This window comes from Mixophyes fleayi, chromosome 1, assembly GCF_038048845.1.
Source record: "Mixophyes fleayi isolate aMixFle1 chromosome 1, aMixFle1.hap1, whole genome shotgun sequence".
In the NCBI taxonomy this organism is placed as follows: Eukaryota; Metazoa; Chordata; class Amphibia; order Anura; family Limnodynastidae; genus Mixophyes; species Mixophyes fleayi.
The window spans coordinates 209750863-209766152 of record NC_134402.1 but is presented as its reverse complement, the minus strand read 5'-3'; the positions used below and the strand labels follow the sequence as shown (position 1 = coordinate 209766152).

Genomic DNA, 15290 nt, shown 5'->3' with positions numbered 1-15290 from the left:
TTATTAGATGGATTGTCTCAAGTCTGTGGTGGTAATGTGATGGACAACTATGACCTGCTGTCTATATTGCTTTGCTTAGTTTAAATGGAATATATTTGCTATTGATTATAGAGTATAGAATATTATGTTTTTATGTAATCAGGCAGACCAAGTTTAAAATATAAATGTGTTTTGCAGGATCCTGATGAAGAGCATACTAGAAGAGCTTTACAAAGTTTGTTTAGACCAGGAGTCATGAACATGGTGGCACCAGAAACTATGAGTCTTGGATTGACGGGTCCTATGGGAATGTCTAGAACAATTTTTAATAGTCCTGGGCTGATTGGAATGGCTTGCCCAGGGCCAGCTGCCTCGAATTCAAATATACCGAAAAGCATTCTTAACAACCCAAATATCCCTAGTGATGTCATCCATGCCTTGCAGTCTGGAAGACTTGGGAACACTGTGTTTGTAGCCAATGTAAGTATCAGTGTTCTAATTTGATTCATTTGACTATTGAGAAATTACTATTTACTACAGTTTTATTCTGATCTAAAGGCAATCCATTGAAACACATTTGGTTGGGCATTGTTTCATGTGAATGATTGTAATCAGTTTTCTGGAATTATTGGGTTACTTTTGTTACACGGCTAAAAATAAATCTGGTATTAACCAATTCAATGACTGCTCCCATATATTGGGATAGCACACATATTCTGGGAAACATGGTAGACTTTTATTTTTCATCATTCACTGGATTTTTTGGCGTATGACCAGGTTATCTGATTCAGGTCTCCTCTCCTGCCTGTGTGCCTGTTACATGAAGCTCTGTGGCTGAATTCTCCTTTTAAGAATGGAAAAAAGTGTCATCTGCTTCCAAATATGGGTCACAGATTATAATGTAGGTCTGCTCTAGAGGTGGTTCTTACAGAAGCAAAGCCCCAGTTACAAGGTGAGGGGGGCAAAGAGGCAGACAGGCCTGGACAGGACATCGCCCTGCCCCTAAGCCAGCAGACCTCAAGCAGCATGACTTCCTGCATCATTCACCGGGGGCTCCGGTGGTGAAAGTGCATCTACTTCTTCTCTTTCAGGAACTGTAGCTCAGGTCCCCCACAGGGGTTGGATGTGTGTTAACAGGGACGAGAACGCCGACACACTTGACTCCTACACTAAAATTCCGATTGCTGGAAAAAACGAAGGCAATCTAAACAGACTTGCCATTAAAACCGAAGATCCAGGTTTCCGACGGCAGCGCGTGCAGACAGCCAGTCATTCCGATGAGGCAGGTGTCCGGCACTTCACTTTGATGTCAGTGCGCCGTACATTCATGTTAAGTTAAAGTGCCAATGTTTGGACCCCGCAGGCTAAGTGTTTAAACAGTAAGCCTGAAGGACCTCAACACCTGCGTATGGGTAACCCAGCTTTCGAATGGAGTCATTTTAGATATATGATAAATTCCATGAAGAAAGGCGAGTACTTGGTACCCTTGGATGTCATGGATGCTTACCTGCACATTCTGATATGGACAGGTCATCAAAGTCTCTTGCAGTAGGTCTGGAGCATTTTCAGTTCAGGGTTCTCCCATTCGGTTTGGCCACCACACTGCGAGTGTTCACAAAGGTGATTGCTATAATGGCAGCTCAGCTGCGTTTACAGGGGCTGACTATTTTACCTTACCTAGATGACCTGCTGATCAAAGCTGAGTCGGTACCTCCGCTTTTGTCACATCGGCAGCTGACCAGGGACATTCTGCAGGAACATGGATGGGTGATCAACTACAAAAAATCCAGTTGGATACCAACCAACATATGGCGTTCCTGGGATTGTTGTTCGACACAAATGGTCAGTTTTTCTCCCTTCTGACAAAGTTCGGAAGATCCGGCATCGGGTGAGACATCTTTTATCTCTAAATCGCGTCTCTGTACTTCAGTGTATGAAGCTGCTGGATCCCGTGGTTTCCTCGTTTGAGGCTTTGCAGTGTGCTCGTTTCTATTCGTGCATGTTCCAGCAGGAGATTCTGTCAAAGTGGTCAAGGGCAGGTGTTTCGGTTGTCACAGACAACACGCCTGTCTCTTCTCTGGTGGCTGTGGAGGGACATCCTAACACAGGGGCATCCTTACTCTGTGTGGGACTGGACCGTGGTAACGACTGATGCCAGCTTGTTGGGGTGTGGTGCAGTCACTCCACCTCAGATCGCAAGGTTCTGGAACTACGGGTGGTATTCAGTGCTCTCATTAAGGCACAGTCCTTCCTGGCAAGTCGGCCGACCTGAATACTGCCGGACAATGCTATGGCGGTAGCTTACATAAATCATCATGGAGGAACAAGGAATCCTCTTGACACGGAGGAAGGGTCAAAGATCATGAAATGGGCGGAACAGGTTCCTGCAATTTCAGCGGTGTTCATTCCGGGGGTGGACAACTGGGAGGCCGATTACTTAAGTCGGCATGCCTTTCATCTAGGCGAATGGTCGATCCATTCAGAGGTGTTTTCTCAAATATTGGAACTGCAAGTTGGTGTACCTTTTACCCTCCACTTCTGATGCTGTTGCAGATCTTGCAGAAAGTGAGAGGCGAAAGAGTTCCAGTGATTCTACTGGCACCAGATTAACCGAGAAGAGCGTTGTACTCAGATCTTATAGACAGGTCATGGATCGTCCTTGGCATCTGTCTCTCAGGAAGGATCTTCTCAGTCAAGGTCCATTATTTCATCACTACCTGGATTGATTGGGCTTTGACGGCTTGGAGGTTGAATCCTTGATTCTCGGAAAGAAAAGGATTTTCGGAGAGCGTGATTAAAACCATGAACCAGGCAATGAACCACCATTTATCACTGCATTTGGAAAGCATATATATGTTTGTGTGAGAAGATCAAAGTGCCTACTAATTCTTTTCGTTTAGCCAGGGTGTTGGCTTTTCTGCAAGATGGTCTGGACAAGGGATTGAAGTTGCCGTCCCTTAAGATCCAGGTAGCGGCGTTGTCGGTGTATTTTCAAATACTTATCGCTCTGTTACCAGAGGTGCAGACGTTTCTACGGGGTGTACTTCATGCGCGCCTATTGTTCCGCCAGTGGGTCCTTTCTGCGCTTCAAAAGTCGCCCTTTGGAGCCTGTTTCTTTAAATCATGGCCTTGGCTTCATGGTTTCGGAGTTGGCAACCCTGTTATGCCGGGCTCCTCTTATGATTTTCCATGATCGTGCGGTGCTTAGAACTAAGCCTTCGTTTCAAGCAAAGGTGGCCTCGAGGTTTCGCATAAAACCTTATTCTTTCTCAGGATTTGCTGGATTTATGTGGACCTTACAGCTTTAGTTCCGAAGACTAATAGTCTTCTAGTCCTGTATGGCGGTTGCAAACATGGTTGGCCGGTCACAAATAAGACTGTGGCTAGATGGATCATTTCATCACATCCTCCCATTCCCGGTTACAGAACTTTTTTTTTTTTTTGGCTGCACCCACTTTGTGGAATTCCCTCCCTTGCACAGTAAGACTTTCCTCTGGTCTTCAAACCTTCAAGCGTGTAATGAAAACCCACCTCTTCAGACATATTCCTCAGCCAGCATCTTAATCTCCCTAGGTTACCCTATTACCACCCTCTACACAGCTAACACAAGACAACAACCCTCTGACCAACATTGCTGTGTGACTGACTGATCACACAGCACACTCAATACATTTTACCTTTGCATTCTAGCTGGTCTAATGTGCAATATGATGTAGCACGTGCCCTTGTGCTTCAAACTCCCATTGTCCCATAGATTATAAGCTTGCGAGCAGGACTCTTACCTCTCTGTGTGCATTACCCAGTATTGTTTTATTAATGTTTGTTCCCAATTGTAAAGCGCTATGAAATTTGAAGGCGCTATATAAATGTTGATTATCACCGATTCTCTCCAGCAGGCGTACATTTCAGAGGGCTCTCCGTTACCTGAAGGTCTGACGGCTCATTCCATGAGGTTGGTTAGTGCCTCTTGGCGGCACGGCATGGGGCCTCGGCTGAGCAGTTGTGTAGGGCAGCTACTTGGTTTTCTGTTCATACGTTCACCAGGTTTTATCGTTTTCACGTCTTTGCTTCAAAAGACAAATGTTTTGGCTGTAAAGTTTTTGTGCTGCTCATTCTGAGCATTCCCACCCATAGATAACCTCTCCATCATAGCCAGCATTAACTTTTTCAGCAATTTGTACTAGAGTAGCTCTTCTGTGGGATGCATCAGTGAATCTTGGGTGCCCATGACCCTGTCACCAGTTCACTGGTTGTCCTTCCTTGGTCCACTTTTGGTAGGTACTAACCGCTGCATATTTGAAACAACCCTTAAGACCTGCTATTTTTGGAGATGCTGTGACCCAGTCGTCTAGCCATCACAATTTAGCCTTTGTCAAGGTCGCTCAGATCCTCACTTGTCTATTTCTCTTGCTTTCAACACATCAACTTCAAGAACTGACTGTTTACTTGCTGCCTAATATATCCTTCTCTTAAGTCTTTTACAGATACAGAAGACTGCTACCTTAGTGTTTATCAGAACACTTTGGTCACAGACAGTCACACTTGTTTCCCTCTATACACCAAATCAAGACAAAAAATCTTTTTTCAATAATGCTTTGGACACATTGATCAAGTGGCTCAAGGACATATGATTGGGGGGCGGGCGGGCAATTTTAACATCTTAACCTACGACTCGATCCCACTACTGATTTTATAAAAAAAAAATACAAACCAATAAAACAAACCACAAACTATAATTACAAATTCACCAAATAGATCCTTGAGTTAACCTCCCAACTGAAGCTGTATAATTTGTATGACGTGTGCGCCTCAAAATTTGACCACAAAAATATTATACCCATCCACACATCGCACAGAAGCTGATTTTTTTTTTTTATTTTTTTTTTAACACATGGTTTGACCATGCAGGTATATCTTACATTCGATATAACCAAACCAGACACCACACTGACATTGCTGCCTAGATGACTCCCTTATTTTAAAGCCTATATTATTGCGTGTTTTACTATTACTTGTACTTCTGCTACTTCATCGGGGATTTTTTGGGAAGTATACAAATTCACTATCTATGGTTAATTAATCCGTGTCTCGGCGTCAGCCCGCAATAGTCCCGCCTAGCGTTGTTGATTATGCAACATGAGACCACTCCTACTTCTGATCTCCTTATACCGATTGAACCAAAAAAAGGACAACTAAATAATTTGCTTTCCAAAAGTGTGGCCACTCCTTTAAAAGAACTACAGCAACGTTTCTACGAGAGGGTGAATAAGACTGACAGTGTTGGATAATAAATGTTCCTGATCTATGACTCCCTAGGAATCATTAAGCATTCAAAAATTACTATAATTCATTATAATTTGTCTTACTCCTCACCCTGCTCCACAACCTGGGTAATGTTAATTTAGAATTACCTGAGAACAAAAACCTTACCTAAATTGTCTACATAAGGTAGGATATTTTTGACTGAAGATATTACACTGGAAGAAGCCCAATAAGCAATTGAATCTTTAAAGACATCATCTGCTCCCGGTCCAGGCTGTTTTTACTCTTCACTATTTTATAAAAAAACAAAACATTCTGATGTCTGTCTCTGCTCCTAAATTAACAAACCGGTTCAATAGTATTTTAGATGGTGCAGTCTTTGAACTTGCGATTACCCGGGCCAACCTCTCCTAAATCTTGGAGAGATCCAGTCTATTGCTCCAACAGGCCAATATCCAACTTAAATGTTGATCTAAAAATCTTTGCAAAGATCTCCGCCAAATTTGTTGAATGCTCTTCACCCGCCCTTGATTCATCCTGACTAAATCGTTGTCCCCTGGCTGTCAGGCTTTGGGTAACATTAGATGCAAAATGGATTTAATTCATCCTATAAATAAAAGAAAGACTCACTCACTTTTTATTCACTTTAGATGCAAAGAAAGCATTTGACGGAATCTTCTGGTCCTTCATGTGTCTCACAGGAATCTCTGTACTTTATAATTTCTCCATCAGCAGAAATTTTGGCAAATTGTGTTCTATACAAGCCATCCACAAATGGTACGAGGCAAGGCTGCCCCCTCTCTCCACTTACCGTATGTTAGTGTTGACGATTGAATCACTTATGTAGAGTATTTGCTCAAACACCTCCATTTCAGGCGTTTACACTGGCATGTTAAAACATAAATTTTCTTTCTATGAAATCCTCCTTACGGTTACCTACCTGCAAAACTCATTCCTGACTTAAATCTGCTTTAGAGAATATTTTCACCATCAAATGGCACCTACAAAAACCCAAATATCTGTGTGTATGTTACTAAAAATGATCAGCTCTATCAAGCTAACTATCCCCATATTATTTCCCAAGTAAAGTGACCAATCGCCCTGGAATCTGCAATAAAGTTTCAAACTTACAAATTTTCGCAGTACATAACCTCTACTTCTATCTGGGCCAAGAAGTTCCCCAGAATATGTCTTAAAGTACTACAAAGACCCTCTCAAGAAGATGGTCTGGGAGTCCCAAACTTTAAAATATATTATCAAGCAGCCCAACTTGCCAGTGTGTCCAATGGAATACAACCTCCCCACTAAAAACACTGATTTCTATTGAAGCTGATACTGCCAGGTTTCCCTCACTTTCCTCTCGCCCACAAGTTAAATCCCACTCAGTAGTGGCACTATCCCTCTTAGTCTGGGACAGAGATGATAATGTTTATGCTCTTATTGCTCTTCCGCAATTGTTACTATTTTTGGCAGCCTCATCTTTCCACCTGGCCTAGCCCCATAATTCTCCTCTGCCTGGTTGGCAGTTGGTGACAGATTTCTTGGCAATTGAGGGAAGCAGGTTGAACAGGTTATCTATTCTTGCAAATCAAACTCCCACTTCCCAGGATTCTATGGCAAGAACTCCCACTACATTTGAATTGCTACATTAAAAACACCCTTGCTGGCACTGCTTTAATCATCATAGCCTGCTATCAGCTTCACCATTACTACATGCAGAAAGTTTGATGGAATGTTAGTCTTCCATCTTCTCCTCCTAAAGGGGTAGCTGCTCTTAAATGTAACAGTTGCCTTTCTATTTGCTAAAGGTTCTGACAGATGTGCTCTGAACCTGAAATGTTGACAAAGTCAACATTTGATCCGACCCCTTTAAATAGATATTTGTGTCATTCTCAAAACTATTGACCATGACTGCACAATATGGGATATACCGAGGGCGGGCTTGTTTGTTTTGGGTTTTTTTTTCTCTGGTTTTGTTTCAAAATATTTCCTTATTGTCATAGCAGTTGTCCGTCAAACCTATTTAAGGCACGTTTGGATGTGGCTCACATGCCAGCCCTTGCTAGATGTAAACCCTATACCTGGGAGATGAGTGCATCTGAGTTTAACTGCATTTTAAAGTGTTTAAAGCATATAGGTCAGTGTTAGGACCTGCATATAATGAGGCACCCTTGATCCAGGTTTAAATGCTTTGATCAAAATATGAACTAACGTCTCATGTTTTCATTTTGATAGATACACACAAATGTTAAGGATAAGCGCTGGCAACAGTTTTTAATATAATATGGGATATACCGAGCGCGGGCTTGTTTTCTTCTCTGGCTTAGTACATGTAGTACTGCTTTAAGTTGGACGTCCTGAAGCCAGCCATCACTTTTTTGGAAAGTGCTTAGACAGACCCTGCATTATCCTTGAATCCTTCTGTGTTTAAAACGCTGCTTCCATCAGGTTGAGATTCATTGTGCGTAGAACAAGACTTTTTTTCCTTCATTTTTGGCATATCTCCATTGCTGGTGTCTGAACCACTCTCCTGAAGGGTCAGGCACAGCTCTTTAGTCAGAGCCTCCATTGGGATGTTATGTCCCCCACTTTCCTTTTGGCAGGAGAAGGCTGTGACTGCTCTTATTACTGTTATGCCCTTCGCTTCCAGTGTGTGTGGTAGACCGTGTCTTCCACCAACTGCTGGTGGTGGGGTGCACACACTTTCTCCTCCATGGCAAACGGACATAATTTTAGTCCTACATAAGCGAATAATTGGGATATGCCAGATTTTGATGCTGAGTATATCAGCTAGGTCTCCTGCATGGACTGTTAGTCAGTTTCATGGGGTCCTCATTTTGTGTCTTGACTATGGCAGAGGTCCTCCCACAGTGTTGGTATGTAAACAGGTCGGTGTCCCCACAGGTAGAGGAACACACACACACATGGACAAGTTAAATGTTAATGTAAAAAAGTTATGGTGTGTGTGTTTTAATCTTTCATTTTTAGTTATACACCATATCTGTAGAGTAAGTGAAATCAAAAAAAGTTTATGCACTAACTGCACAGTACAAAATGTGAAAAGTTATAGGACCTCCTGAAATTTTGGCACTTAACCCTGAGCACCCAATAGAATAACCCCATTCAAAAATAGAGAAAAAATACTACCAGAAAACATTTATATGAACAATACTAGCCTAAATTAATTGGGGAAGAATATTCTTAAGTGAGCCTCTCCCATCCCAAAATGTCAGGTTGGCAAATGCCCATGACATTTTTCTGGAAGTTATTAACTGCTCTCTGATTATTCTTGCCACAGGAAAATGTGTAAATTACTCGCTCTTGACATGTTACGACTTGTAATGTGTCGAGATTGCTGATTAATTGGTGCTCTGGGCACAATAAAAATTATTATGACTCAAAAGCAGACTTTCAAGTTTATTTTGCCTTTTTGTATCAGTTGTCAACTACTAGAAGGTTGAGTATTTTCTGAATGCTCTAACATCAGGGTGGTTGTTTGCTACTAAATACTGTTTTTGGATGGACATCTGCTTTAATATGATGTTTAGTGGGGTGGAAGTTGCATACACCTGAAATTCTTATTAATAGACCAAGGTTGCAAGCACCATGACTTTAATGATCTCGCTAATTAAAAGCATTGTTTTCTGTTTGATTTGCATTATGATTTTATAGTTTACCATTTACCATAGCACTTAGAAGGTGTTTTTTTTTTTTTTGTCTAATGCTCTAGCTTGGCTACAGTGTGGGATGGAAGAAGCTAAAGGAAGTGTTTGGCATTGCTGGCACAGTAGTGCGGGCTGATGTTTTGGAAGACAAGAATGGAAAGAGCAGAGGAATCGCAACTGTCACCTATGAACAGCCTATTGAAGCAGTACAAGCAATATGTATCCTTTGTTGTGAAAATGTATTGCATACTACAAAGTGTTGTAAATATCGACTAGACTAGCTTTTCACATAGCATGCACTACATGCACTACAACGCTGAGTGATTCTATTATGAAACGTTTAATGTGTCAAGCTGCAATTCTATGCTATAAACTTCATATTTTTAACTAATAGGGTGTAAATTATTGCACAGAATGTTTCATTACAGTGCAATGACATTCCCCTCATTGCTAAATTGTGTAGCAGTGACTGTAGGCAGATGTTTCTCACGATAATCTTTTTGATGCCACTGAGAGATTGTCAAAAGGTGTTTTTTTTTTTTTTTTTTTTTTTTTTTTTGTTTGTTTTTTTCCCCCTCTTTCCTGCCATTGGGCGACACTGCGAGACATTGGGGTATAGTAGTGGGTTCAGGAGTGTTTGTCACTTTATCAACCTCTTTGATCTTTACTCTCCTCCCCTACTATGCCCCTCCTTTCGTGGTTTCCTCAGTTTCTTTAAAGTGACTAGGAGCAAAGGTCAGTTTGGTATAGGCTTAGGCTTCTGCCTATACCCAGTTAATTTTAGAATTCTCATGTTTTTATTTTATTTCCCTATAGGTGCATCGCGGGACTTAAACTCAAGACCCAGGTGAGTGATTAAGACTTTCAGCTTTACTCACTCCAGGTCCCACATGAAGTAAGAAGAAGCTGCTCGCTCTCTCTTACTTAGCACCTCTACCGGCATTCCCCTAGAAACGAGCTTGCAAGGGTCAGTTTGGGGGCACAGTGACCACTGGTCATCAGGCAAGGGGAACCAGATCTCCTGCCTAGAAGCAGCCTGTAGTGCCATTTGTAGCCATAGCAGCAGTGCCCGTGGCCCCAGCTCTTATCGGACAGGGGAGTGAAGCCGCAGCAGCCTCTCCTCCCCGTCCATTTTTCATGCAGACAAGCCCGCTCCGCTCGCATACCCTAGACAACGAGCAACAAGAGGGGCTAAAAACAGCACTCGTTAGGAGGTGAGGCAGCTGCAGTAGACGACGCACACACCTGGGCACAGTAATTATAGCGTGCGCCGAACATACTCACAGTGGCCATTTTGCGGAACAGCCAGGAAGGGGGCGGAGGAGTCGGCAACTGACTTTCTTCCTCCCATTCATTCATTTCCTGCCACTAACAGAGCACATTCCTCACGTGGCGACACAGGAGAACATTGTGCAATATCGCTGCCCGATTCTGCTACTCTGCCTCTCCTCAACTGCAGTACAAAGCTGTCTGGTATCAATACAGGCTCCAAAGCCAGTTGAGCGTTTACAGAGGGATTGTTGTGTTTTTACTGGGGTTGTGATTTCTTTACATTACCACCTTTTCACATACAGCACTGTAATATCTATTGTTGAGGGAAGTGTGTTTTGCTATTATAGGACTACCTACTATAGAGACTCAGTAGACTCCTATCTGAACACCCAGCAGATTTCTGTAATTCTTTAGTACAGCTTGTTTTATCTGCTACTTTAAATAGAATGGCTGAGAAGGGGACAGCAAAAAGCAAGGGACTCTCTAGCTTCTGTGTTGTATTATGTTTGTGCCAAGTGTAAGACCAAGTTATCTGTTGGACAGACAAACCGAGACGCCCTTTGCGCAACCTGTAGCGCTGACAACCAGGCGCGGCACAGCTCAACCCAGGAGCTGTCTACAGCAGTGGAAGAACCGTTTTGGCTACTATCCCTATCAACAGCCGTGGAAAACCTAACATGATGCTACGGGAAACAGAGTTATGTGAAAACTTTACTCAATATACACCCTTACGCACAGTCACACTAACGAAGCCATAACCTCCCAGGCTGAGCAAGCTCACAGGGAAGATAGATTGTTATCTATTACTCACAGGGGCAAAATAATTATTTCTGATACGGTTTTAGACCGAGATCAGGATTCAGATCTCTCCTCAGCAGAGGAAGGAGAATTAGCGTTAGATCCAGAGGACGAAGGCCGTCATGACACTGATGCGGCCTCTGCACATAGTGTCGATAGCCTCCTTCTAGGCATCAGGCATACCTTTGGGTTTGCTGAACCTGAACCCATGGCACCTTCAGGGATTTCCTTATTTAAAAGGACCAAGGCACAATTAGCAGCTTTCCCATATTCACCGAAAATTTTAGAAATAATAGCTCAAGCTTGGCAAAAACCCAATAAACAGTTTATGATGCCGTGTAAATTCAAGTCCCTTTACCCTCTGCCACCAGAGCATACTGTTAGATGGGAGTCGTTACCCAGAGTAGACACCCCCAGTAGCACGCTTGGCATCATCTTCGGCCATTCTCATTAAGAAGCAGATAGCCCTTAAGGATCCCACTGATAAAAAGTGTGTCTTAGTGCTTCGCTCAGCATATAATGCGGTTGGCAATCTGTTTAGACCTAATATGGCTGTAGCTTGGGCGAACAAGGCAATTCAGCTATGGACTGAAGGGTTAGTTAAGAGGCTAAAAGATAACACACCTCGTACGGAGCTCTTAACGTTAGCAGAGCATGGACCTTTGAATACGTAGCAAGCGCCGCCATGGTCGCTGTGTCGGTGAATGTGAAGTCCTCGGCACTTGTAGTTGCAGCCCGCCGTAGCCTATGGTTACAGTCGTGGACAGTAGATGCCGATTCCAAGAGAGCCTTACAAAATTTACCCTTTGATGGGGTGACACTTTTCGGCTCAGAGCTGGAAAAGGTTATTCATGAGACCACGGGGGGGGGGGGGAGCACAGCTCTTCCCTTCCCACTGTAAATAATAGACCCTGGCAGGGTAGATTTCGGTCCTTTTGGAATTTTTCACGAGGCGGGGGGGACCCCGCCAAGAGGCCAATACACTGCTCCCAGAGGAACATTTAACAGAGGCAGAGGTGCAGCTAGGCGAGGATCCTCTTGCCCAGCAGGCAAAACCACTGATTGACAAAGCCCTTCCTGGGGAAACACAGGTAGGAGCACATCTTCAATTCAGAGATCAATGATGGGCTTCCACCACGGATCTTTCTATTCGAGAAATAGTGTCCCGAGGCTACGTCTAGACCTAGCCCAGTCCCCCAAACAGAGGTTCTTCGTCACTCCCCTTCCCCTCTGCCCACTCAAGCACAAAACGCTTCAGGAGGCCATTCAAAAGCTGCTGGCAGCACAGGTAATGGTACAAGTACCCCTCCCCCCCCCCTATAGAGAGGACGAGGGTTTTACTCCGACCTCTTCTTCGTACCAAAGCCAGACGCAACATTCCGGCCCATTCTATATCTTCAGTTGCTAAACAAACCACTAAAGATTCAGTAGTTTCGTTCAGTAATAGCAGGTATAGAACAAGGAGAATATCTAGCCTCCATAGATACCAAGGATGTCTATCTTCATGTCCCAATATGGAGGGGACACCATTGCCTACTACGCTTTGCAGTAGGAATAGCACATTTTCAGTTCAAGGCCCTGCCCTTTGGCCTAGCAACGGCACTCGGGGTATTCACCAAGATTATGGCGATCATGGCAGGCCTGTTGTGTCAGAAAGGAATAACCATGATTCCATAACTGGATGACCTTCTCTTGAAGGCTCCGTCGGCAGCTCTCCTATCTCGGCAAATAGGGATCACAATGCAATTCCTTCTGGGTGTTGAATGTCCCAAAGTCATCACTAGTCCCAGCGCAACATATATGCATTTCCTGGGTCTAATATTCGATACGCAGTCATAGAAAATATATCATCCAGGGGACAGGGCCCTATAGCTGCGCGATAAGACCAAGGCCCTGCTAACAAAGAATAGGGTCTCTATCCTCAGTTGCATGAAACTCCTGGGGACAATGGTCTCAGTATTCGAGGCAGTTCCACTCGTGCCCACTTCAAAAAGATCCTGCACAAGTGGTCGGGATCGCAGAATCATTTAGACCGACAGATCATTCGCCTGTGCCCACACACAAGGATGTCCCTGGCCTGGTGTACATCCAAGGTCAACTTGGAAAAGGGGCAGTCTCTGCAGACCTGGTCTTGGACTCTCGTCACAACGGACTCGAGCCTGTCAGTGTGGGGTGGCGTAACAGGACACCTAAGGCTTCAGGGCCTCTGGTCTCCTCAGGATGCCTCACTTCCGATAAACATACTGGAGCTCAGAGCAGTATACATGACACTGACAAAGGCTCAGGGGTTCCGAACAGGAAAACCCCTACAAATACAATCAGACAACGCCACCATGGTAGCCTACAAAAATCACCAAGGCGGCACTCGCAGCGCAGAGGCCATGCGAGAGGTGACACGTATAATGACACTGGTAGAGCATCATGTACCCAAAATTTCAGCCATCTAAATCCCAGGGGTAGAGAATTGGGAGGCCGATTTTCTCAGCAGGCAAACTTTCCACCCAGGGGAATGGGCCCTAAACAGACAGGTATTCTCCCTTCTGGTGGATCGCTGGAGCAAACCGGAGATCGATCTCGGATGGTGTACATATTCCCTCCCATCCCCATGATAGCGCGGGTTATAAAAAATCTAAAGAGAATTGGTTCCCGCAATACTAACAGCCCCGTATTGGTTCTCAGACCTTTTGGGGCTGGCAGCAGCCCCTCCCTTCCGTCTTCCCATGCGACCAGATCTTCCAGTTCAGGGTCCATTTCTCTACGAAGGTATGGATCATCATCATCACCATTTATTTATATATTTTATATGGATCGACTAGCTTTGACGGCGTGGCTGTTGAGACCCTAATACTCAAGGCTAGGGGTTTCTCACAGGAGGTGATCTCAATCATGATCAAGGCCAGAAAGTCTTCATCGTCCTCCATATGCTACAGAGTTTGGAAAACGTACATACTGTGGTGCGAGTCCAAGGGACTCCACACTTCTAGGTTTAGACTTCCCTGCCTGTTGGACTTCTTACAAGAAGGTCTATGGAAGGGTCTCCGCCTAGGATCACTCAGAATTCAAATATCGGCACTCTCCGTGTACTTCCAGCGAAAGATAGCGACATTAAAACTTTTCTGCATGGGGTTCTACATATACAACCCCCATTCTGCCACCTAGTAGAGCCCTGGGACCTCAATCTAGTTCTAGGGGTTCTCGCCAGGCCACCGTTTGAACCATTACACTCAGTGGCCTTAAGATATCTTACTTGGAAAACATTGTTCCTTCTGGCCCTAGTTTCAGCTTGTAGGGTTCCGGAACTAAGGGTGCTTCACTGTGACTCCCCCCTTCCTCCCCCCCCCGCTTCCTCATCTTCCATGCGGACAGGGTGGTACTTCGGACAAAGCTCTCTTTCAGACCGAAAGTGGTATCTAGATTCCACTTGAATCAGGAGATTTTCGTACCAGTGTTCCGCTCCTCCCAGGATTTCTGAGAAAAGGGCTTACAATTACTGGATGTAGTCCGAGCCTTACAGTATTATATAGACCGCACGGCCCCCGTTAGAAAGTCCAAAGACCTTTTTGTCCTCTATGAGGCAAATAAACGGGGGTGGCCGGCGTCAAAGCAGGCTATTGCCCGCTGGATTACAGCTACCATTCGGGAGGCCTACATAAGAGCCTCGCAGCCAATCCCGCAAAAGTTAAGAGCACATTCTACCAGGGCAGTAGGCACTTCTTGGGCGGCTCGACACGGGGCGTCGGCAGAGCAGTTGTGCAAGGCAGCAAAGTGGTCTTCTGTCCACACCTTCACAAGGTTTTACAGATTACTGGGTTTCGCATCGGCCGATGCAAGCTTTGGCCGCAGGATTATACTCGCAGCTGGTCCAGAGCAATCCCTCTCTTAGGGAAGCTTTTTTATATTCCAAATGTCTCGCAGTGTCCCCCAATGGCAGGAAAGAGAAAATAAGATTTTTACTCACCGTAAAATCCATTTCTCTGACTCCATTGGGGGACACTACACACCCTCCCTTGCTCTGTATATAGTTCTGTGTGTGAAAATTGTTTGTTTATTGCAATGACTTAAGCCCTTCAGGGTTTTCACCCTTTCCTCTCATGCTTGGTTAGTCAAAACTGAGGAAACCACAAGAGAGGAGGGGCATAGTAGGGGAGGGAGAGTAAAGATCAAAGAAGTTGATAAAGTGACAGACTTCCTGACCCACTACTATACCCCAATGTCTTGCAGTGTCCCCCTGTGGAGTCAGAGAAATGGATTTTACGTAAGTAAAAATCAAATTTTTTTTTTTCTTGGCAAACTACTGTACTTGTATAATAGTAT

The 15290-nt window shown here is 44.3% G+C and overlaps 1 protein-coding gene across 5 annotated transcripts in view; it reads left to right on the top strand.

Moving 5' to 3' along the window:
- The window catches only part of LOC142149119 (heterogeneous nuclear ribonucleoprotein M-like), a 113535-nt gene that overhangs the window by 23276 nt on the left and 74969 nt on the right, over positions 1–15290 (top strand). For all 5 annotated transcript variants that reach the window (XR_012690860.1, XM_075204839.1, XM_075204840.1 and 2 more), the window contains 2 exons: positions 178–459; positions 8972–9125. Coding sequence is in view for 4 of the 5 variants with exons in the window: in XM_075204839.1 (XP_075060940.1) it covers positions 178–459; positions 8972–9125 (436 nt within the window). In the remaining variant the exon portion in view is untranslated. The remainder of the gene's footprint in view (positions 1–177; positions 460–8971; positions 9126–15290) is intronic.